General features: G+C 37.9%; 1 protein-coding gene and 1 long non-coding RNA gene across 2 annotated transcripts; one reads left to right on the top strand and one right to left on the bottom strand.

The window, feature by feature from the left end:
- Nucleotides 1–1,367: 1,367 nt before the first annotated feature.
- SELENOF (selenoprotein F) lies at nucleotides 1,368–26,378 on the bottom strand. Its single transcript, XM_039727042.1, has 5 exons — nucleotides 26,091–26,378; nucleotides 22,657–22,824; nucleotides 11,780–11,843; nucleotides 4,055–4,104; nucleotides 1,368–2,369 (listed from the first exon to the last, which is right to left on the bottom strand). Exons 1-5 carry the CDS (start codon nucleotides 26,157–26,159, stop codon nucleotides 2,238–2,240), a joined length of 483 nt encoding a protein of 160 aa, XP_039582976.1. The 5' UTR covers nucleotides 26,160–26,378; the 3' UTR covers nucleotides 1,368–2,237.
- LOC120510812 lies at nucleotides 7,386–11,613 on the top strand. The gene is made up of 2 exons (XR_005629596.1): nucleotides 7,386–9,108; nucleotides 10,739–11,613. It is a non-coding gene; the product is annotated as an uncharacterized LOC120510812 (long non-coding RNA).
- Nucleotides 26,379–26,403: the final 25 nt, after the last annotated feature.

Consider the following 26,403-nt stretch of genomic DNA (forward strand, 5'->3'; position numbering starts at 1 on the left):
CAGCCAACAGGTCAGGAAGTGTAGGTAATTAGCTTTTGCTAAAAGCTGCAGACTGAGTAGGATCAGGGCTCAGCAGCCCAGTAACAGAATCAGGGAGAACTCTGACCATGCCCCTGTCTATAGGGAATTAGAGGAATGTACCTTGTGCATGCTTTCAAACTATGGGAATATGAATCCAAGGCCAGATTAGTATGTGGAATAGGAATCAGGAACCTAGGAGGAAATTGGGAGAAAGGCTTATTTCCAGTGTCCTTAATAGAAATACTTGAGAACCAGTACTGGAAAAGGTCAAAAGCTGCAGAAACAGCAATGGGACTCTGTTGTAAAACTGTTATGCTGGAGGAGAAATTCTTTGGCCTGTCATCCTTCTCCACTCTGGGAAGGTCATCTCCTGGTACAAGAATGAGTTCCTTGCTTCTCTAAAAGACAAGTAAGAGCAGCCAGGAGGGATCTGGTGTAGGAAGACAAAATCTGTGAAGTACTGGGTGGGCAGTAGGAAGACATGGAAATAAAAGGGAGGCTGAAGGTCAGAAAACCACTGGCTGTCATGTTAAGGAGGAGGCAGAAAGAAATAAGGAAAGCAAAGAGAAGTATTTGATAGATATCAAATGAAGCAAACAATCTCACTGAGGAATGGTAAAGAGAACCTAAAGCTGGAGAGAAGAACCAGGTTAAAAATATTCTGCTAAAACAATGTGGTAAGTCATCAGTACAGAAACTGTTGGCAAACACAAGAATGGCAAGTCCTGGATATAGTCAGTATATTAAAAGACCAGTGGATGGCAGCATATTTTTACTACCAGGTTACAGGGTTGTCATGCCACGTGTTTTGGTTGTAGCTCATCTGCTGATTAACACATCATGTGTCCCACGAAAGAAATCCATGTTTGACTCTGATAAATCAGCACAAGCTGCAAAGATTTGTGCTTGTTACGTGCAGATCGTGCTTCTCCCAGACAGTGGTGACCACTATTGCAGCTGTCTCACACTGAGTCACCTGGAAGATCAGGAGCATATTCACAAGAATAGGAGTCAGCTGCACACAATCTCTATGAGTTTATAAGAACATTTTGGGAATAAAAACTCCAAATGCTATGCCTGAATAATAACGTTAGGGCATTACTTCTGATAGTTCAGTGTGGTCTCAGTCCCAGGTTTACTGTTCTGCTATGAATCTGATGATTTCTTCTCAAAAGCTGGGAATAAAGTCTGTAAATTACTGAGAATTTTTTTGAGATATAAATTATATATGAACACAAAAACTGTGCACCACTTCAGGTCATAGCATAACACCCATCCAACCCAAATCTGGTGACCATAAAGTAATTACAACAAACACTCATTTACTAATTAGACTTTTAAAAAAATACATTATTCTTGATTACCATATTTATTGACTCTTAAGTGGAAAAAACCCAACAAGTCTTAATGGATTTGACTCATTACCATACATACTGTCTGTATTCCCTGTTCACATAAATTTCAACTGAGAAAGAAAAATATACATTTTAAAAGAACAGTTTCTAAATTAATTTCATAAACAAACTTCCAATAAACTTCTGAAAGTTGGAAGGAAAGCTTTTTCAAGAGTTATAGCTCATGTTTTCTGAAGCAAAACACTTGATGTAAAGCACACATGACATCTGACTTCATACACCTCAGAGGTTTTCTATGTAGTCTTCACTAAAGTGTACTTAATAAATGTTTTGCAGTATCAGAGCATGAGTTCCTCCATCAGCTTTCAAACCTGTGAATTAGGTACTCACTGTAAACAAAGCTTCTACAAAAGGACAGTTCAAATACAAATAAAAAAGGGCATTAGTAGCCAAGTTTCTTTGGGAGACAGATTGCATTTGGTTCTAACTTCCTTAAGAAAGAGCAGCAGACAAAAAGCATGGTAATCATTTCTATTATTTGAAATTCTTCAGTTTTAAGAGCCTTTGTAAAAACAGACCTGATTATAACAAACTGAGATTTGCATAATTAACTTTGAAACAAAGCATTCTTAATGATAAATGCATTAAGAGCTGAAATAATAATGTTAAGACAAGCTATTGTTTGTCAACTTGTCAGATATGTGTGCTGAAGCTTCCCTTCTAATTACAAGATGTAGTACAGCACAACAGATATTTTAAAACTAACACATATGCTGGAATGTTTCTTCAATTGTAGTGCACTTCATCTGGGAAGATTACCATGACAAAATATGAAAAGGAAAGAGGACAGAAAGCAATGATTTATAGACGTTCTAATTTTTCACTTAGAAATTCTTCCACACTATCTGTATTCCACTTGAGGATGCTCAGTTCTTCTGCAATGTTCCCACTGTCGTCCAGCAGCTTCAGTACAGGGTCAGAACCACGCACATACTGGGGGGAAAGAAGAAAAGTCAGTTACCTTGGCTGGCAAATGCATTCTCCATACTAACACTGCCCTTGCTCTCAAGTGATTTAAATCAGTTCAGGCTTCTGACTTGCATTTAATGTCAGAGAGAGGAAAGTGGAGGAACAACTCAAATGAAGGGGGGTGGAGGTGGGTGTCAGAAACCCCTCCTCATTCTCCTTGGTGCCCCACAGCAGTTAATGGCTGTGCAGAGGGGCATGGCCATTGGCCTGGCTTTGAAGGAGGGTTTTTTTACTCCAACTGTTTTAAGTTACCAAAGCTAGATTTTTGATGATGAATTATTTTTCTTATATGATCAACAGCCTTTTTACCATTTGAGAAATTCTGGGTCACTAACAGGTCGAAGTTCTACTATCAATTTCTAATGTTATCACATTCTTTCTTGCTGTGTTGTATCTGTGCCTACAATGCTTTGCTGGTAACATAATTTTCAGCACTTCTCAAACTCACTAAGTTCCAAATGAGGTAATAAGCAAATAAAAGCTTTTAACAGTATCAGAAAGCTCTGACCATTGAAGTTTATGGAAAGATTTCCCCAGGAGTATTTCACTTTGCTCAGCTGAGCTAACCTAGTTGGTTTTACTTAATAAAGCTAGTGGCACCTCTATCAAGTTTTCCAAAAGTCCTGTGAAATAAACAGATTCATTTGCACTTTTTTTTCCTGGTAATACTTGATACCAGTTGTAGCCTAGATTGCTTTGATGTCCAATAAATCTACAGAGTTAAAAAAAAAAAAGAAACAGACATCCAGAAGGAGAGAAAGCTTTTGAAAGAAACTGGAGGACACAGAGACATGAATGTGTGAGACAGAAGAGGAAATCTGTTTTACATAGAATCTGCTGCTGAGAAGACAAATAATTTACTGCAGCCATGCATAGCTATGAAGTGATTCCAGATGGTGCCATTTGGGCAACAGAGATGGCAGGCACAAGATGTGAGAATCAAGATGGGTATCTTTGAAGATACACTTGAAGTTCACACAGGATTTTAGGAGGAAGGTGAAGTCTTAGATTAGATCCTGAAACAAGAGAATTGTTGGAGCTTAAGGCAGTGCAGTTTATGCAACTTTGCATATATGCAAGTCATAAGAAACACCATTCAGTATATGCCTTTTTATAAAGCTGGATGTCTTAAGTATATAGAGAAAAAACAGCACAGTAGAACACAGCAAGGGAATTCTGAGAGGGAGAAGAAAAATCCAAGAATCACTGAATGTATGGAAATAGCAGCTCCCTAAGAAAACTAGGGGAGAATAAAACAGGAGAAACTATGACAGAATAGCTTCAGTAAATCCAAGATATCTATAAACTAACAACAGAATATAAACATTCCTCAGATTCTTTTCCTATCTGCTATAATAATAATAATAATAATAATAATAATAATTTTTCTTGGATTAAAACCAACCAAACAACAATAAAATAAACCAGAACCTCACCACCACCAAAGAATTAGTACCAACAGTTACTGAGCAGTAAATAAATCAACATTACTAGCAGGAACTTGTAAAAGATTCACACTGGCAATGCAAATATATGTCCTCTACTAAAGGATTACTTGATCAGCAAATAGGGAACAATCCACAGAACTGTCTCCACCAAACACAGTTCTTCTTAACATTGCAAACAAAAAAAGTTAGGCTACTACTTACCTTGATTTGCAGTCCCCTGAAGAGTTTTGGCTTATCACTCCTGACAAAAGCTACAGTTTGGAGAAAAGAAAGAAAATGAAATTCTTCTCTACTTGCGTAAAGTAGATTTATGTCAAATTAGTATTCCCCAATTTTTTTTAAATTATGCTTTAAAAGATATTTTAAGGTTAAAATCTTAGTACCTTCACAAAATTAATAATACTAAACTTACTATGCCAAAGGAACACCTATTTTTGCTAGTAATCCAAACAGGAATTCTGTCTGCTTGGAATTTCCTTGAACACTAGTGCAACTGTGTAAGGCAGGTTATCTGCAGGCACAACTGACAGCCTTCAGCAGACTGGCCCATCTGCTGCTGCACAGCACATGTGAGGAAAGCGTAGGAGCGACCAGAATCTGGCTGAGGATCAGCTCTGGGAGGGAGGGAGTGTGACTCCCATCTCATCAGCACTCCCACTGCAGCTCTGCGGGGCCAGGCACGCAGCAGGCTGTGGGAGAGGTGTTATTCTGGTGAACCAGACGGTCAGTCTTGTCTTGCAGAGACTCTGAGATTATGTATTGAAAACCAGCAAGAAAACCAAGGTAGAAAACAGGAAGAGAAGCTCGGATTTCCTCTTCTCCTGACACTCCTGAAGGCAGTCGGTGTCAAGTGTCAAGGCTCCATGGAGAGGCCTGAGGAGGGCTGCTGCACCCCTCAGCTGCAGCACCTGTCAGCAGGTGTTCACAGCAGCACACCCCTACAGAACAACCCAGGCCTTGCATTAACCTTAACTCTGAAAAGACAGTATGAACTATTTCAGGACAAAGTGTGAGCATAATCCCCTACTTCCTAGCACTTCACCTTAATGAATGTCTGAATTCTAGAAATATTTAAAATTTATTTAGAAAATAACAGTTCTCATTCTTCCTTTTCACATGCTAAAAGCTAAATTTAGTATCTATATTGACATTAAGTGGATTCAGGATGCTCCTGTAGTATGTCAGTAGCATTTCCCCAAGGATGAACCCTGTCAGTACAGACTGACTCCTACAAGGGTGCCAGCTGCATGTTAAAGCTGCTTTTTCAAGGTTAGACAACAATGAATCTCTCACAAATTGCAGTGCATCCAGCTGGTGCATGGAGATGAGTGCAACCTCAGGACTAATGTTTCATACTGCTTGACAAAGTGTAGTGCTTTCCTCAGTAATTGCAGAGATATCCCCTGGCATCTTTGTACTTTATCTTTACATTACTGCAGACAGCTACCTTAACACTCTCTCAGCATGGTTATCCAGACTGGCACTTACTTTTTTCCCTCTTTCACTGAGCTCCCAGTACAGATAAAAAACACATACACTGCTTGCTGCACCAACTACTACACAATATAAACAAGTTAAAAAAATACCAACGGCCCATGGAGCTGCCAGATGTACCAGGCCCCTGAAGAAAATGAGTTGTCTCATTCAAATTGTCTTTATTCCTTCTACAGACTATGCACTGATGCCATTGTAAGCTGTGTATAACAATTTCCAATAGCACAAAATAACCAGTACTTGCTCACATACTGCAGTTCGATTCTGATTTAAACTCAAAGATGTATTTTCAACTTCAGTGTTTCCCATGCCAGTGTGACATGTTGTCTTGGTTGCCATCACAAGTAATGTGCAAAAAAGCAAGCAAAGATATTTCTCATTATTTGTTAAGTCCACAGACTGTTGAAGTGTTTCTGGAGGAATTTTCCACATTTTTCTTCAACTTAAATCTAAAGCTGAAATCAGTCCCTAGGGCTTTTTATGAAAAGAAGGTTGTAAGAAGCAGTCAGTACAGTGGGTAACTAATTGCAAAATGGTAAGAGAGCATAGTAAAATGGATAAAGTTTCTGAAGCAAATCTGAACTCTGTAACTTGATTGTAATAAAAAATTGCCTTTGGGAGGGACCTCAGGTTACAGCACTTCAAGCTTGTAACAGGTGTGAGGATTTGTTACTTGAGTGATAGATGAAAGCTTATTTGGACATGAGAGGCTGTTCACTGGTTGGACTGAACAAGCTCACATACAGTAGAAACAGCATTAGGTGGAAGAAGAAAGTATTCTATAGGCAGCATTACATTCTGCCACATAAAAAGTAGCTATTACACACTTGTATCAATGTCAAATGTCTAAGTCTTCTGACAGCTGAAGCACTACAGAATGCTTTTCCTGAAATTTTAGACAGTTGGAACAAAATTAGTTTCTGTTATAGCATATTTATTTCTAATGCTGATCATAGTGACTTTCTGCATCACTCACTTGAATTTGCAATGCAACAAAGAAAAACACTCAATGTACAAATAACTTAATTTGTATATTCTGAATTTCAGAAACTAAAATGAGAAACTCGAATACTGACGTGCATAAAAACCACAGATTATTCTATCAAATGCCTTTTTTTTTTCTTTAGTAACCTTTGAAATGGTGAGGTTAGGAAGTCAGATGCAGCTACAGTGCACATTTAGGGACATATCACTGCTTATTCTATCAAATGCCCTTTTTTTTCTTTCCCCAAAATCAGTCCTTGAGTTGAATTAGTAACCTTTGAAATGATGAGGTTAGGAAGTCAGATGCAGCTACAGTGCACATTTAGGGACATATCACTGCTTGCTTATCATGGGATGTGGTGCATATGCTCCACCTTTGCATTGCTCCCACAGTTTCCCCTCTATACCCTGACATCAACATTGCTTCTTATGGTTGTATCTCTGATTAGTACTTGCACATCATCTATACACCATTATTTAGTAGTTTGGTGTTTAATACTAAATCCTATTCAAGCTATCTCCCCATTTTCTTCTCTCTGTAGCAGCTTTAGAAATCACACACCCAGAGAAACAAACCTTTCTCTAACCTCTCTGTGGATGAGCAGGAGAGGCATTTTCCACCATGACGTCTGTAAGATGAACCCTGAGCTCGGTGCCATGACACCGTGTTTGGGTGAATTAAACCCCAGACCAGAAGTCAGAGCTGTTCTCCAGACAGCTTTGCAAAACCACTTCACCTGGTGCTCCAGTAAGTGATGAGCAGTACCACAGCACTTCTGTTGGAAGGCACTCCTGAGGTGATCTGAAGAGCAGACAGGACTGCCCCACAATCAATCAGCTACAACTACAGGGTCAGAGAAGGATCAAGTGAGTATCAGCATTTTAAAGCCTGGCCCCCACTGAGCAGTGCTTTCAAAGCCCTAAAAGCAGCCTTTACCTACGAACACAATAGACTGGAGAACTCACTGCTATTGTTATAATGTCCATTTGTTTCGATACCAAACATAGAGGTGTCATAAGAAAGTCTGTGAAAACTAGTTTGTTGGAGCAGATCCCTAAGTGGAGACTGTAGGAATCTAAGAATCACTGAGGCCAAAAGGGCAAGTCTGTGTATATGCCCAGACCTGCACTATTCTCTGAGGTGCAACAAGACACAGCATAAAAGAACTTCCTGACCCAAAATGGACACGAAATATCTCCCCAAGAAGAACAAACAGTTGTTCTGAGTTAACTTGAATAAACAGAAAGCAAGTGTAATGTTACTTCAGATAAGCTAAAGGGTAGTCTGCTTGCTTGGCTGTGAATTATTAGACACAAGCCATTTGAAAGTAAGAAATTTTACTGGAGACACAAGTTAGTGCATAATGTTGCAAAATTTTACATAAAAAAGGCACAAAGAACTTGATTATACAGACATGACAATTTTGTACCTGAAATTAACTTGAATTAAAAAACATTTTACTGAAGCATTGCCAAATATCAAGTGTTAAATCCATGAAAATAAAAGAAACCAAAACAAAAGGTAGAGTAAGTAGGGCCATTTTATGAAGACAGGAAATTCCAACATTTAATAATGACACCAGTAGTAAAGCATTGCTAAAACCATTGGCAATATTTGCTAGAAATGTGAATATGTAAATCACACTGGGCAAGACAAAAGCACATGTCCCCAAAACTGTCTTCCCTCAGACATTAGTTTTGGGGACAAATACATGCTCTGCAGTTTTGAAGATGGTATGAGTCTGCTTCAAACCGTGAAAGTTGAGTAAAAAGACTGAACTAGAGCACACAACAAACAGTTATTTACATTTTAATGACTCGGTACCTTTTGGGCACCTCAGTTTGAGACAAAAATTTAAATTTAAGAATTCATATGGCACATCAAAAACTACTATTTGTAGTCTCTTAATCAAGTTACAATGCAGATGTCCAAGGTTTTATAAAAAGCACCACATGCTTCAGAAATGAACCCAAGACAGTGCTCCAGTCAAGCCTAAAGAAGAAACTTCAAAAAATCCCAAAGACAGAGTACTCTGTATAAGCAGTTGGGCAAGAGACATTTCTAAATCTGAAGGGAAGTATTGTTTTACTTTGTGTGTCAACTATTTGCAAAAGATTACGATAAAGCAATGCATGTCTCCCACTTCAATATCCAAATTTCTTAGCAAGAGTTTTAGTAATGATTTTATCTGTGCAAGGTTTGTATAATTTTCTAACTTTCTTTTGTCAGCACTTAAGAATTGCAGATTAAAATAATCAGGAAATGAGTGATCTTGCCTCAAACAATACAATCCCATAAGAAATTACATTTTAGTAGCTAAAAGAATTCCCTTACCACTTGTAGAAGTTGGGTGATATAATAGTGCTGATTGTCTCTCAAGTCAGAGGATTTAATGTAGCTGCACACAGCATGAGTGCAAGGACTAAGGACCTTTTTTCTAGAACAGATTTGCTGTGAGCACACCCATTTCTTAACTCACAAGGAGAGGCGAGAATTAGTTTATTGAAAAAAAGAAAGAATGGAGAGAAATATGAAAGGAATGTTCAATGAAAAAAACCAGTCTGATTCAGTTTTTAAAACAAACTGGAGAGAATGTAGGAGTCTAAACACCCATCTCCTATCTCATGGTGAACAGAACACAGCTGCCACTGAAAAGTCAACTTAAAACAAATACACAAGATTAATCACTGACCCAACTAATTCATTATTCTGTTCCAGAGCCTCAGTTTTACGGATGTCTGCCAAAAACTGTCGTTGTGTTACCTGGTATATTAAGGTATTGCTTCATCTATGAATTTGTCACTTAGATTTTTAATTCTACTTTGATGAAGTGCTTTTAAATGAGAAATATTTAAGAAGAGTTTTATACAGAACAATTTCAAAATATATGTAATATAGGAATTAATATCACAGTACAGCATTTATAATAAAGCACTTTATTTTTAAGGGAAACTTATCAGTAAGAATATTTCAGTACTGAATTTAAAGGAGGCATACAGAAATGTGGTCTGTTATCAGACTTATCACAGACTGTATCTGGAAAACCTAGCAGACATCCTTGTCCACATTCACAAACACCAAATTTAGTAGTTTGGTGTGACACTACAAACAATAACATCCAGTTCAAGCTGAGATAACTTGCTGAAGACCAGACTTTTCCATCCTCTTGCTGAGGACTAGATTTTTATCATCACTTCTCACTCCTTTGCCTTCCTAGTATACACAAATATATTCCATATGTAATGATTCTCACATTTCAGGCACACAGGTGGACTGAGCAACTGTTTTTAGCTAAAGATTATATAACCAGTAATTTTAAAAGAAACTTTGACAGAGAAAGACTGAGCAACCCACAGCTTCTTCCAACTGTGTAACTTTTACAAACCTTTATTAATTCAACTTATTTCAATCCTTAACTATTTTAATATGTGAATCTTGTAATAAAAAATTCAACCACAACAAAAAAACCCCAACAAAACAACACTGGTTATCCCTTAACCAAACATAATCCAGATGTAGCCCGAGACACATCAAGTCTGTGGGACTAAGCCAAGTGACAAAACAATTTACACAGGTAGTTAGAGGTCAAGACTTCACAGTTATTAATCTCAGAATACAGTAGTAACATACACTAATCCATGTAATTCTAATAGGTACAAATTCTGGTGATTAACAATGCCATTTTGTGTGTATTCTGGGGAGAAAAACCAAACTCATCTAAACAAACTCTAACAAAACCCTCACAGAAGCTATGGGAAAGGATGCAGTTATTTGTGATGAGACACTGTCAGTGTCAGGCTACACAGCTGAATGAAGCCTACAAAGACAATGCTTCAAAAGCAGCAGTATGACCTTAAGGCAACCTAACTTCCATAGCAAATGTCCAAGTGAAAAGCTGAAATAAAAACACTTCTTGAATGTAAATGTCTTAAGATGGAGACATTAAATACTGTTTCTGTTAGAAGTTAAAATAAAGGAGAAAATCTGGGTATGCTGAGATTAATACTAGTGTGAAGACAAATACCAGCTGAAAGAATATATTCTAGTGCTTTTAAAATTTAGAAGTATGCTTTTAATACATATCCCATCTTCCAACCTCTTCTCATACCCTAGCTGTAAATTTGGTTAAGTTTAAATTGAGTAGCTGCCAAAATTGGTGATGAAAACACAAAAAAGAAATTTAAAGTGCACTACTCAGTCCTTTTTTAATTCTTACTGTACCAATCAAAACTGGTGGTCAAAACAGAGATCCTTTTAAAAAACCAATGAAATGTATCCAGCCACTTTAAAAAGTAACCTATATGATAAATGGAGTGTAAATATTTGAGGAGGTTTAGATAACCAATAACTGAAAGGGAGAAACAACTAGTTACAATTTTCAAGTTTTTCCTTTCGCACCATTCCAGGTCTTTGGAACATGTTTCAAAGTGTGCACACAGCAGGAATTGAAGGTCCCCTTCAAGGACCCACACGTGAAGGTAACTGAGGACACCGTGCAGGCTGGAGTCAGGCTAACAGGTTAACCTTTTCCTTCAAACCTATGGCTCAAATGAGCACTTTCATGTTACAAATCCAGAACCATAAAGCAGCTGAGTGCATGGGCAACAGCAGTAGAGGATGTTTTTAGTTTGCTAAATTGGAATGGTCATGGAGGTAATCCGGACTCCTGTGCTAACGAAGTTATCGCCTCACGCCCCTCAAGTATGACAAGTCATTTAAAGAATTCTCATTTGGACATTTTATACAGTGGAAAAGAGAAAAGAGCTTTGCTCTGGCCTTGTCATTCAACTCAACTGTGTGGGCAGAGGTGGCAGGAAAAGATATAATGCAGTACAACTTATGTAAATTGTAACCTGTTTTAAAACCTTTTTTTCACACTTTGTCAGCCAGGCTTCAAACAGGGAGGTATTAATACTTCCCAGAGTAGATGGAGACATACTGTTTGTGCAATTTTAAATTCTAAACCTAGATTAGCACTTATGTCTGACTATGTCCAAAGTACTGCATTAGGGAGTATGGTATTAGGGTCCTCATTACATGAAAAAAACCCACAATAAACCATAGCACTGCTATCATCTAAGCTCTTCCCTACTTTGTAAGAAAAGTCCAATTTGAAATTTCTCACAGACTTTTTTCCTGCAGCTTCCTCCCATCAGACACTGATGGTACTGATTTTCCTTTTCCTCTACTGTATTCCATTCCTGTTAGTTGACTGTCATTATCCACTGATAAAACAATTATATGGCAGGATCTGTGAAAATAAAATCGTTCCATAAGTGCACAATATACTTTCATCTATCAATTACTGGAGACCGGTTCTATGAGTTTCAGGTCAATGCAACCAATAATATACTGAATTTATGACTAGTAATGTACTTAAAAGTACCTTTTGTCATTCAGCTGTGACAGTATTTCATATTTGAAGGAATACTAGTGGCTTTACTTACCCTGGACTTGAGGGAACCTTCCCAATTTTCATCCACATACTTCTAGGACAGCTCCTGGATAAAGCTGTAATAATAAACAGAAGCTCTTAATGACAAAAGTAATCAAAATTATTAGTTTATTTATAGTGTGTTATCTGTTGAACTATTTTTCTCTGAGGAGACAGTATGTTACTCTGTTGATGCTAATTACAAGTAAGGTCCTAGACAGAATCCCAGTTCCAGACCTGTCTCTGATTATGCAACAACTGACCATTCACTCATGATACATGATAATTTTCATTCATTATACTGAAAATGTAAAAACATAAAAAACAATCATTTGAGATATACTGTTGGTGTAAGCAAAGTTTCATTAAAAAATGCAACTAGACATGTTACAACAGGAATTATGGGTTAGTAATAGGAAAACTATTCCTTCCTTCCCAAAGATACTAACAAAATCTCATTAAATGAAATTTTAGTTTCCACTTTAAACCTAACTTGGACAGTCAAATACTTGTAATAAAGATAAGGCACTAATTTTAAATTTCCCATTTGGGCTACTGGTTGATTTTAGTTCATTGTGTTTACAGAAAGAGGACAGATCACATTAACAGGCCTTAGGTGAAGTAATATGTACAGGCTGAGCTAACTTTGATACTTGCACTTAGATGTCAATCACTTCTGTCAGCTATGCAAGATATTCAGATTCAGTCTCCTTAAAATATAAGTCAAATTTTATATAGTATCTATAAAAACTGTTCACCTAATTATCTTGTATACTGTTGTATTTTTCGACTATCTTGTGATTCTTTTTGCAACATGTAAATGATTCTATAGTTCAGTGAATCTTAAATAAATTGACAACATATTTTCCAGCTACTAAAATAGAACTTCATACTCCAAAGTAAGGCATTTTAATATTACACATAGTATATATACTATAGATACATAATACTGTATACCAAATCACATTCTTCTAAGCCTTAAACCCCACTGTTATAGATTAGCAGACAGAATGAGTTTAACAATTTTGAATTTAATTCATTACCTTTCAAAGACAATTAAAACCTCTGCTTGCATGTTCTTTTAGACAGAGTTTTCATAACAAATGTGCAAGTCTGAATGAAAATATAACCTTACTGAAATTACATAAATTCATGTTTCACTCAAAATATGAACTGTGAACACAAGTAATTAAAACTAACCTTCGTGAACCCGTCTGAAAAAGCAAACCACACATGATACAACAGAAATCTCCAAGACAATTTTATTAACATTCCGTCACCTATTGCATGGAGGCATTATAGACAGCCAAAAATACATGTTCATTTCTGAGTAGTCAAATTCTGATTCAGGGCCAACTCAGCATTTGCTTAAATACTATGAATTAGAACATAACAAATACTCTAATCATTTTCAGGGAAATTACAACTTCTCTCTTGGCATGAACTAATCAATAATCATTACTTCCATGGGAACCTGAAAAGAGAATGCTACACTGCATTATCTGTTCAGAACAGCATCTCAGAAATTTGCCTAGCTACAGATACATTTTCAACTAAACATTGTATTTAAGATAAAAACCTAAGATTTGACTGTTAAAACCCAGAAATATTATGAAACAATACTCAAGAGATCATAAATAGTAGACTTTTTAAAAGCTTTTTCACTACCAAACCAAGGTTTTAATTAAAAAAGGCAGTGATAAGACTAGCTTGCATGATTAAAATTTCTCTGGAATTAAAACATTAAGTAATTATGAAGATGGAGGAAACATGGCACAGGGTTCATAAACTTCACTTACCTTGTCTCTTTTATAAAAAAAATTCAACAGATCTATCAGCAATCCTAGATTTAGATATTCCTTTGCATATTCATTAATCCACTGAACATTTGTTCTAATTTCTCTGATACTAATAGCTATCTGCATTTTCCTATCAAGTCAGTATAAAGAAGTAGACAAAGGAATAAATAGCTTTCTTCTAGTTAATTAACTATTTTATGTAAGTCTATCACAAGCTAAGTACACTCAAATTTAGGACAACAGTAAAATAAACATTTTTGAATTCTTATTACTGCAAATTATTCTTGGTCTTTTTCCTTCCAAACACAAATTTTTATGGAACAAAATCACTGTAGAAATCTAAAACATGTAAGACAATTTGTAATACCTCACTATTCCCAGCTTGTAACTCCTGACCAATATCTTATAGAAATTTAACACAGAAGACAGCTCCATAATTGATGTCTAAATTGAGCTTGTAATTCTGCCATAATTGAAACCCAAATGTTCTCAGACAAAAAGGTTTAGATTCATGCTGGGAATAACAGCTGCTTTCTCGATGGCTAGACCAGAAAAAAAGAAGAATCAACTGGCTTCATTTATAACTCTAAACAAAGGTGTCTTTTGCAAAAAACCCAGGTTTATTTGCATCACTTAGCCCACCACAAAAACCTAGTTGTTAATATCTACCATCTCATTGTGTCCAGAGCAGATGTTCTCCAAATTTCCTTGTGAAGGCAGTCACTGTGTTCAAGTATTAGTAAGAATGACATGTATCACATGGAGGCACACAAACATCTCGAGTCAGTTCATTACACAATGCTTAACTCATGAGTTAGTTCATTTTAAAGTAATGCTTCACTTGTTTTAGTGCTCATGAAAGTGAGTTTAGTACTAGAAGCAGTGAAATAAAGACATTCTAAACTATTACTGGTGTCCATGTTAACATCCAAAACAAGTGCTGATTCATGTCTGCATCTATAAAAAGAACTTAGCTTTTTTTATAACATTCTAACAGCGTATTTTCTAAAGCTACTGTGACAATATCTGAACTTCTCTCTCATCTTTTCCAAAGCATCAACTTGAGTTCAGTTTATTTCAAAGGCTTTTGGAAAGCATCTGAAAGTCTTGTAACAGTCCATACTGTTGCAATCAGGACGACTCTTCACAAATGAAAAGAGCCAAATCACATTATTGGTCACGTCTGCTTTCATTATGAAGGAGAGTGCTAATTATATCAGAATAACACCTTTTTGCTTAAGGATTGTGTTAGTTAAAAATATGCATTGTAAAACGAAGGAACTTTAACTTATATGAAAGAAAACATTTCACCTGCTATTAGGAAGTGAATTGAAGCAATTTCTGCAAGACACAATTCCAGCAGTGCTTCATTTATACATTGATATGGTATTGTTATCACAGTTACTCATGGTGAAGACTCCAGAAGAAAAGTGACATTCCTGCTACATAACCATTAATGTTTACAACCAAATAGGAATTCAGACCAAACTGAACTGCAAAAAGTGGTATTGAACAGAGATTACTCCTTGATTGTAATAAAATTCTGTTAGATCAAAGGTGACAAAAAAGTTAAATAAAATACAACAAGTTATACCTAATTTTACCTCTATGACATGTATCTTTTGCCCACTGCTTTTTTCTAATTATTAATTCCAGGTGACCCTGCCTGACACAGGTTACAAAGTGTCATTCAGGCTGGATCTGTACAGCTGTCTGTAATTGTAATCAGCTGACAGCATATCTTAAAACATGGAATTAAATAGGCTGTTAAGGCAGAGCCACAAAAGGGGCAATAGCTACTTCATGGTACCCAGATTCTCTCCAATATGTGCATGCTGTCCTCTCCTAATATCAAACAGTTTCAAAAATATAGTTAGGTTCAGAGAATAAGCAGAAAAGCAAACTTACAACTACAGCTAAACCTCTAGAATTTTCACTTGCCTCAGGTACAAGATTATCTTCCACTAAATATTTAGCAACAACTCTTTTTCCAATGTAAGCACTGTTTTTATGAAATTTTACTGCAATTCTGATTTCATATCATGATATAAGCAGATCTGCAGAAGACAGCTCCTCATCTCCTATTGATTTCAAAAACCTTCAGGAAAAATATGGATGTTATTATTCTTAATGGCCAAAGTTCCTTAGTATATGCAAAATGGTACTGTTGAAAAATAGGGTAAATTATCTCTTATGAAAGCATACAACTTAATTTTTACTATGTTCCATCCACACACACAGAAAGAAAAACAGGTTAATTAATATTTGTTCTGAGAAATTTACAACAAAAAGAGATTTTGTTGAAAGTTTCTTTTGCTTTTTTCCTAAACTCTTCTAACTAGCAGTTCATTTGTGACTTCCACTAGAAAACTTCTAGTTTAGTCTTCTAAACTAGAAACCTTCCAAAGAATTCACACTGTGATACAAACTATAAAATACTTTCTATGGGAGAGAAGGCACTTATATGGACAGCTCGAGGTTTTCAAAATCGCTCTTGTCTTTGCTTTTCCTGGAGGCAGAACATGAGTAAGAATCTGTGGGTTAACAGGGAGCAGTCAGAAAGCCTCACTTACAGGAACATCATGAATTACTGCTCTACAATACAGCAAGCCAAGAAAGTCATTGCTACACACACACATCATTCTGAACAGATGTCATCAGTAAATTTAGCAACAAAGCAACTTCTACCACTGACAGCTCATTATCCTGTGAAGGGAGATGCCTAACTCTAAACAAGAGTGTGGAAACAGAGTCTAACAGTCAAAAACCAGTTATGTGAATCACTGCTACTCCCGTGATTAGTGATATGTATTACAGGCAAACTGCTCTGAACAAAGCTGAGCAGAATCTAAGCTCTCATTTATTTGTGGGGAAGGAAATTCTGACTGATTGTAAGGGTGAAAAAAAAAAAATCACAATGATGGTGTTTAAGCACCGAGGAATTTACCAAGGAAGATTGTCTAATCTGCATTCTTGGAGATCCTCAGAACTTTGAGGTCACTTTGAGTAGGAGATTCAAAGGAGACTTTTTATTCTGTACATACAAAATATAGCTGTGCATTACTATTACACTCTTCAGCATAAAGGAAATGTGCAAACCACCACTACCTCTGGCGTCAAATGATACCCTCATTGAAGGATTCTATAAACATTTATGCTGTTTAAATCCAGTAAACACTGAAAAGCTCCAAACCAGCTTCTGCTCCTGGCAGCCTGTTTTTATTAGCTTTGGTCTCTGCAACGTCTGGTGTAAGTTCATGTGAGCAAGAGATCTGGCACAAGGGTGAGAGAGGGAGAAAATGGAGAAGCTGAGCAACCACCAACTTTAGACCTCTGGAGTAGTCACTTGGATCAGGTGGTGTGAATACCCAGTTTGAGTGGAATGGAGAAGGGTGGCAGAGAAAGGGCTCCTATGTACAGGCTCTCACTTGGACCTAGTCAGAATTATGCAAGCAGAAGAGCACAGACAGAAAGTTAACAGGTCAGGTTTCAATTCTGGACTACACCGTCTGATTCTATCTAAGCACCTACTTACCTCTAGAAGGAGAATCCCTGCACACCTCTTTTATTCTCCAGTCTGTGCTTTTGTTAAAAAACAAAGCATCTTAGAGTTGCAAAGAAAACAGTGAGAACAGATCTCATGAGATATTTATTTGACCTTGCACATTTCATTAACTTTCACTTTTTTGAAGTTTCTTCAACAAATGTAGAGTCAAATGCCAGTGCTTTATTTAGATGAAGGTCAGCCTTAATTAGCTAAAGCTATTCCATTGACCAGCACAGATGCACATCAACAACTGAAACTCACATTTAGCAAATTCACATTTATAGTTTCTCTAAGCATTTTTTTCACTGATAAGATCAGATAGAGCCCTTCAATGGGTAAGGCTTACCCTATTACAGACAGATAATGTATTTTATCTTAGTTTATCTGACAGAGATGAGCACTTGGTGAATCTGAACCAAACAAAAGGCAGTAAATTTCTGTCTTAGGCACTGACTAGTTAGCTGCACCTTCCTTATCTAGGACTACTTCTTGTCAACATTAATTTTCATTGCCAATAACATCATGTACAGAGGGAAGGGAAAGAGTGTACACAGTAAAGTTCTTGAAAAGGACATCCATTGCAGCACTTTTAATACAAGGAATGGTTGTGAATAATATTTTGAAGCAACAGTACTGGTAAAGACTTTCTCAATTAGAGAGAACAGTATCATCTCAGGTCCCCTAAGTTCCACATCAATATAGCCCATAAAATCATTCCTGTATGAACTATATGGGACACTTAGTTAAAAGCAAACTTTGAAAGGAGATCATATGACATATAAGTCTTAATTACAAAGTTCTGATTATTTACGTGAATGTTAAATGAAATATGCTGTCATTGGATCACACTATTGTTGAAGTCACATTTGCTAGAAAACCAATGAATTTGGACCATTTTTGTGTAACATGTTAGAAATAAGGAACTTACAGTTTACAGTTAGGTAAAAACACAATTTGATTTTTTACAAAGTATCGAAGAGACTTTACAGTACACACCAAAAGACAGAAAAAGATGTGGGGTTTGAGAAACAGCTAGAAGAAGTAAACTAAAATTCAAATTAATTTCTGTAAGTATTGATATGACTCAGACTTTACATCTCTTTGAGATGTCAATGAATTCTAAGCAGCTCTCTGTTTTTAACCACTGAGTTAAAAACCAGAAGTTCCAAAGAGAGTGGACCTATTCATGTTAAGAGCCTCTGGCAGAACAAGAAAGCAGTCAACAGCAATTTGAGTGTAGCACTCTAATTAGTGTAATGAAAAGAAAAAAAATAAACCTGAAAAATGAATGTAAATTGGGTCACACAGGAGTTACCAGAAGCATTAGAAGCACTTCAAGTTATTCTACTTCCAGCAATTATTGTGAGTTTTATAAACTACCTTTTCAGTTTTAAAAAGTAAGTCTGAGCAAGAATGTCACCTTATTTCTCCTTATAATTCATGAGAGCACATTTAAGAATAATACACATGTAAAAGGGTGGAGTTTTAAGAAAACTTTCAATTTGTTTTTTTTGGTTTTTTTTAAGAGAAGAAACACATAGTCATGACAACTGGTGTTATGTTTTCTAAATCACCAAACACTTTAACATTACAATATGACAAATACCTCACAGCAGAAATTTAAAATGCTGAAGTTCAACACATATTAGTGAGCAAAATATATTTTTCAAAGCTCCATTTAGATATATTGATAACTTTTATGGGTTGTAGCAATGCTGCACAGTGCAACTATAAAATTTAATGTATTGCAAAATTTATCACAGACTTGATTTTTAAAATCAATTTGGATTTTGACACGCTTACATTGCTGAGATAAATCTAAGATTATAATATACAATTAATGGAATATGCTCACAGCTATGTCTGAAATGATCACACAGCCCATGTGAAGCTGCAGATGGAGTGCAGCTATTTTCAGCTACTGCAAAATATGGACAATCTCTCCTGCTACTACAATTTCACGCACAGTTAGTTTCACCTCCATTTCATCCTTCTCTGTTTTACACACCAGCAGTACTCTGCATCTGACAGACTGAGGCTTAAAACTTGCAGCTGTCTAAAGCAATACTGTTTAAGCTGGCTTCTGAATTAGTGTCAGACTGCATAAAAAATCTCTAGAGGAGGAGAAAATAACCAAAACAATTTTCATTTTACCCACAGTCCAATTATGAAGTAATTAAAATATTTCACTGGACAGGTGTCAGCAGAAGTTCAGAGCAAGACAAATTTTGTGTAACAAGAATATCTCACAGCTATTTTCCACAATGTCAATTCACAAACTACTGGACCAATAACAAGAGCAGGATTAATAAATACACTTCTTTCAAGGCTATGAAACAGTTCAAATCTGAAAACATCTCATGTGAGGTTGCACTGATACTATGCAGCATGAAATATTTTTAGGCCTGAGGATATTTCACAGACCATTTGTGAAAAGCAGCAATTATGTAAAAATTCTCAGATAGATGTGCTATTACCTTTAATTTTAAACTCTCATTTAGAACTTAGTTTATTGCATGACTTGTGCCCAACTCTTGCTTTCCCTATTTCTAGTATTTGCCACATGACTGCAAAGACAATAAAGTTAAAATCCTGAAGCATGTCCAGGAACTCCAGTAGCTGCCAAGCCTGTTTGTAGCACAGACAAGCAAGGGGCTGTGTCCCTCCTGGGAGGCAGCAGTGGCTCTGGCAAGGAGCTGTGTCACACACTGGGATGGTGGCTCAGAGGAGGGCGAGTCCTGCCTGGGGGAGGTTCCAGCACAGAGTCACAGCTTCAGCAAAACCCAGAGCAGCCCTGCTCCGGAGCTCATGCTCACGCCAGGCTGCCAGTCACAAAGCCAAACATCTTACACTGACATGCAGGTTTTCAGAGTAAGATGAAAAATTCTACGAGCAAGAGGGTAGGAAAAAGAAGCCTTTAAGAACTTTCAATGTTCATTCACTCTTTGCTCTCAAATTTTCATTAGAAAGAAGATTTCTAATGTGGTAACAGGAGAAAAAAAAACTGGGAAAAGGAAAAACTATAGCAAAAGGCAGCATTCAGTTTTCATAGTCTGCATACCTAGCATGAAAATTCTTGTTTAGCAAGAATTACTAAAAATTATATTGTTAACTTTTATGTAATAGTAAAATCTCAAGCTCAATTACAGACATCTGTTACAAACAGCACTATGTTAAAACATGAGTCAATTCAAAATGTGACAATTCTGAATACAATCTGTTAAGATAATATTAACAGTCTCCAAACACTAATTTTCCACTGGCTAGTCTTCAAGAGAAGTTACTGAGTATGAGCTTAAAAAAAAGGTAAAACCTCCAATCACCAAATGTGAAATATACATTTCTAAGCAGTAGTACCAGTATAAAAAAACTCCACTTTCTGAAAGAGCATTCATAAGAAATAAAGAAATAAGAAAATTAGAAATGATGCTATAAGAAATCATAATGTTAGAACAATCCAATATTTCCATTCATACAATGGAAAGCCTGCATTCAAACTCAGGTATGAAACTGTAAAGAAAATGCTATCATAATCACTCCCATATTTCAAGCTGATGCTTACCATATTAGCTCCAAATCTCAAATATCATTTGTATTACATTTCTTCAGAAATATCACAGAAATAAGGAAAGATAAAGTAATAATCAAAATCTACATTGTTCACATTTACTACAAAGCCCAACCCCAAGTGGGTAAAACACAAATAGATTAAAAAAACAACTTACAAGATACAATTTCTTGCTTTCTGTGAATATAAAAGGAAATCTGCTCCACTATGAAGGAATCTGTCAAACACCCTTGAGACCCTGTCCAGCTCTGTGCTACTTATTTTACTTCATTGATCATGACTAAAAAAGTTTCAGACTAATAACATTTACAATGTGAAGTCCTGACAGCAAAATGGCATTTGCTTATCCTCACACAGAAAGTGTAATTATCCACACAATGAAATCTAGGTCTGATTCAGGAAATTAGGAAGACTCTCCATTAATTTAATTTCTGTTATTTGATCTGAATTTTATTAATACAATGTTCACAGTACAAACTAACTTACATCCTTAAGTATGTTAGTGACAAATCGTTAAGACATTTTTTCAGAAGTTACATTGACAGAAATGTAACATAGTTCCTCTAGCTTATTTTCCCATCAAATGACAAAAGAAATTGTCCTGCTCCATAAGTTTTTGTGCTACATGTTATGCACAGAGGCAAAACTCCAAGAATATTACCTGAGCAAATTAAAGCATCCTCTGTACACGAGGACACAAATCCTTGCTGCTGCTGCCAGCACAACTGGTACTGAGCATGCTGGACCCCTTTCTATTCTGCCACTCCTGTTAGTACATTTCATTAGACTTTATTCTGAAACCTCAGGTTTTGTGTTTGCATATGTACAGATATGTACATACTTATATATATCTGTATACACATGTAAAAGAACTGGAGCTTTCCTCAAAGACAAGCTTTCCTTTATAAGGTTCAGGTATCTAGCAAAGAAAAAGCCTTAGGTATCAAGTCCCATAAGGATTGTATTGAAATATTACTTTGTTAATACATAAAATTTACAACTTAAAGTCTGTCAATATTAGGAAGCTACTAATTAAAATATGAATTCTCTGCCAATCTCAAACATATGCTACTTGATACTTAATATATTGTACCTAACACTGTAATCAGTGGTTTTATTAAAAATTAAAGGCAGACTTTCTTTTTTAAATATTAGGCTGAATTTAATTGACAGGAAAAACCTGCTAGATTTCCTCATTAATTTCATTATGCCAGTTATTTCACTATCTCCTAGCCATTAAAAATAATTTCAGCACCTCTCATCCTTGAAACCTCTACTTTCTTGATGATTAATTTGTCTTTGCTACATTCTGGAACACTTAAATTGACACATATTAGAAAACATGCATTCTTTTCAAGAACTCTAAAAATTCTTCATTGATAACATACCTTAAGGAACACAGATATTTATTTACTGCAGATAAAGGAAATGTTTTGCCTTAAACAGCTCAAAGCACAGTGTGAGCTCTTAGAGAGATGCCAGCAGTCTCCCTGCTGCAGGATGGAACAGGGCAGTCCTGCTTCCACCAGGTTTGCCACTCCAGGAGCTGCCCTGGAGGCTGCAGCACCTCTGGCTGCCCAGGACTGAACTCAGCTCTCCTGGCCAGTGTGCTACAGGCCAGTGACCAAGGAGCTGTCATCAAGCACCACTCTCCTTATCCTCCTCTTCTGCCCTCTTCCAATCCCATGGATCTTCCTTTTGAAAGAAGCTGGAAATAGTTCCCAAATATGGCCACACAACACCAGAGAAGGGCTGCCAAAGAACCAAAGACTCCCCTGTTGGTACAGGGACATTATTTCACAGCAGTGTGGCAACTCTGCAAACCTAGACCCTGGAGATGTACATTGGGCTAGGAATAACTGCTGCATTTTCCTCTTGAGATGATAACCCAGATTCTCATGCATTTTTTTAAAATGAAAAGTTTCACAAACATGACATGTTAAATTATTCCACAAGGGATTTGGTGTAAAACTCACCTTCCTGGTTTCCAGCTGAGCTTCTTCTTGGCAGCACTCCCTGCAGAAGGGATCCAGCTGATTCAGATTGAACTGCCCAAGAAGGTTGCAAGAACTGCACAGCAAGTTACTGGAGAATCCCAGCTCTCTGCAAGCTTCTGATGACAACTGTGCTCCATAAACACTCACCTGAAAGTCAATACAATGTTACACTTAGTATTAATTTTTTAAAAGATGGCTTTAAATGCTGTAATGATTAGAAAGAACAAGTTAGTCTCTTGTGACTGGTTTACAGTAATGCCTAAATGGTCAGCCCAAGGGTTCAAAACATCACCCTGCTGAGGAGGGTCTTAACCTACCAGGGAATTCCAGACACTCGTCACATGTACATTTCAAGGTATCAGACCTGCCAAAATTAATTTATATACACTTCTGATAGCTCTACTGCTTTCCTATTGCTAAATTCAAGTTAAGAAGGAAACCCAAGGGTAATGAATCAGCTGAAATGCACATGGTTACAGCCTTCCAAAGCCTCCTCTTGAAAGAGAGTTCCAGAAAGTTTTGGATCACTGAAAACACTCATGGAAAGTAATGCAACAGCTAAGCTCAGGAAAAACAACCAGAAAGTGATGAAATTAACCAAAGAGCTCAACAAGACATACAGGTAGGATTTTAATTTCATGTTTGCATTGATGTTACAGGAAAATTGCACATACTATTAATTGGAAGTGCAGATAAAACCCTGCAATTCTGATTTATCAGCAACACTTTACAACAGGCCATTCAATTACATGGCTTCTATGTAAAACACCAGCTCTGCTTTTTATGGGCAGCAAAATAATGCAACCAATCACAACACTTAACTGATATTTGGGTTTTGTTCTCATAGAATCACTAAGGTTGGAAAAGTCCTCTGAGATCATCACTGAGTCCAATCATTAACTCAGCACTGCAGTGATCAGCCCCAAACCTTGTCCCAAGTGCCACATCCCTGTGCCTTTTGAACACTCCCAGGGATGGTGATTCCACCACTTCCCTGGGCAGCCCATTCCTGACCACCTTTTCAGTGAAGAAATTATTCCTAATATCCTATCTAAACCTCCCCTTGTGCAAGCTGAAGCCATTTCCTCTTGTCCCATCACTTGCTCCTTGGCAGAAAAGGCTGACCCCCACCTAGCTCTGCTCTCCTTTCAGGCAGTTGTAGAGACTGATGAGCTCCCCTGAGCCTCCTTTTCTCCTGAATGAGCTTCCTCAGCTGCTCCTCACAGAACCTGTGCTCCAGACCTTTCCCCAGCTCCACTGACCTTCTCTGGGCTCAGCCTCTCAGTGTCTTTCTTGGAGCAAATTCACATTCCCACTTTTCTACACATGGATATCTCACACCTTGGCTAAAACCTTCCCTTCCAGCTGCCTGCTTTGGAGGGGAAAAAGTGAGAGAGGAAATGAAGAAAGGAGAGATAGAAGGTGGCTTCCCCAGCTGCTTTTCAGTCTGGGTAAAAAACCCCAGGCAAAACCTCCTACAGCCCAAGCTCTCAGCACTGTGCTCAGAGCTGAGTGACAGCACCAGCAAACTCGAGTGGATGGAACCAGGCCAGGACTCAGAAGAGCTGTGCTGGGCCAGAGAACTACACAAGAAAAACTCAGTTTGTCATTCAGCAAAACCTCTCCTCACATTCACATGCCACCTAACCCATGCAGCACACCCAAGTCAGGCAGAGACAAAACCCATTTCCTCTGCTGAAGTGGCCAACCTGCAGCTGAAGGAAAGACATGTCACTTTTGTGACAGAAAACATCATGGACTGAGGATTGGGAGAAAATACATTAGGTGCCTCATTGTTCTATTTCTCTGTATCTGCTAAAAAGTAAGAGTTAGAGCATGAACAGAGAAGTATAGTACACAAAAAAGCTGCTGTGAAATCACTATTTTATCAGGCAGAAATCTATTTTTCTTCTTCCTACAGGGCACTGAGGCAAGCAAAACTGGAACCCTGTTCTCCTGGAATAATTCAGCCTTTTTTATCCTTTTAAGGATATTTACTAAGGTATTTAGTTCTCAAAGTATTTAGTATTTACCCTTTTCAAGTATTTATCTTCTCTGAGGAATACTGGCAATAGGAAATACAACAATGACACAATGGTATAAAAAGCCCCCAAGGAGCATCCCAAACTCTGCTAAAGCTACATTTTAATTGGGGCTCATTTATTAAATCAATGATTCAATGATGGTAGTAACTAAAACCATGTTCTTGCACCTTGCTGCTTGCCATCCACCCCTCGGATGCTCCACTGTCATCTTTTCACTCTCCTGACACCCTGGCCACAGATCCCTGAACCATCCGGGAGTGCAAGGCCAGTGCTCTCCTGGGGATTTATTTTGGGTTGTGTGTGTGAGAAGGAACCAACCAACACACTAACAGTGTATGAAAGCCAGCAAAGGCTCCACTGCATGATAATTCCTCACTCAGGCGGTTTTGGTTACAGAGCAAGCTCAAAACACCTTGAGAATAAAAGTAGGAGTGCAAGGCCAGTGCTCTTCTGGGGATTTATTTTGGGTTGTGTGTGTGTGAGAAGGAACCAACCAACACTAACAGTGTATGAAAGCCAGCAAAGGCTCCACTGCATGATAATTCCTCACTCAGGCGGTTTTGGTTACAGAGCAAGCTCAAAACACCTTGAGAATAAAAGTACAGAGAGATAAAGGAAAAAATATAGATAAGAAAGTCTCTATCCCGAATATTTTCACTCAATTTTTAGTACCTTAACTATCACGTTTTCCTGAAACAATGAACCACTAATCACAATAAATGTCTCTGATTGGGACTGGAAAAAAACCTCTCAGACTCCAGAAAGCAAATTCTCATCAGAACAAGACAACTTCAGACACTTAGTAAGTGATGGGCCTCATTTCATCAGTGTTTTCTCCTTAACAGCTCTGGCTCCAAATACACGCTACACTGCTTTGCTTTCACACAAGATAATTTACTCTACTAAAAAAAAAAAAAAAAAAAAAAAAAAGGCAGCAGCAATATAAACTCTTTAGGAAAGAAGGCAGAAGTAGAGACCAATCTCCGACATGGAAAGCAAACGAGGCGGCCACGGCCGCAGGAGCGGGAGGAGACGCCCGCGCCTCCCGCCCCGGGACACGTCTTACGCCGCCTTCCCCGCCCTCACACCCGCTCCCTCTCTCAGGAAGTGCAGCCGCGCAAAAAAAAAAAAAGAAAAAAAAAGGCAGCAGCAATATAAACTGTTTAGGAAAGAAGGCAGAAGTAGAGACCAATCTCCGACATGGAAAGCAAACGAGGCGGCCACGGCCGCAGGAGCGGGAGGAGACGCCCGCGCCTCCCGCCCCGGGACACGTCTTACGCCGCCTTCCCCGCCCTCACACCCGCTCCCTCTCTCAGGAAGTGCAGCCGCGCTCAGCCCCGGGCGCGAAGGCGCCGGTCCGGCTCTCACCGCCTGCAGCCCCAGGAGCCAGCAGAGCCAGCGCCGCCCCAGCGCGCCCAGCTCGGCCGCCACCGCCATCTTGGTGCCGGAGCGCCCCTGCCGGCGCCGCCGGGGGCCGCGGAAGGACCTCACCGTGGCGGGTGACCGACACACCGCCTGATGCGGGAGAGCAGAGACTTGCTCCCAGCCCCGGCAGTGCAAGCAGAAACTGCTAACCCAGAATATCTACTGGAATTCTAGAGCAAAGACATTCTAGTCTGTTCAGTGCAGTGCTTCGCAGCGGGGCTGGAGGAACTCCTGTTCCCCAACGCTGTTCCGGCAT

This window comes from Passer montanus, unplaced genomic scaffold (assembly GCF_014805655.1).
Source record: "Passer montanus isolate IOZ18808 unplaced genomic scaffold, ASM1480565v1 scaffold60, whole genome shotgun sequence".
Taxonomy (NCBI): domain Eukaryota; kingdom Metazoa; phylum Chordata; class Aves; order Passeriformes; family Passeridae; genus Passer; species Passer montanus.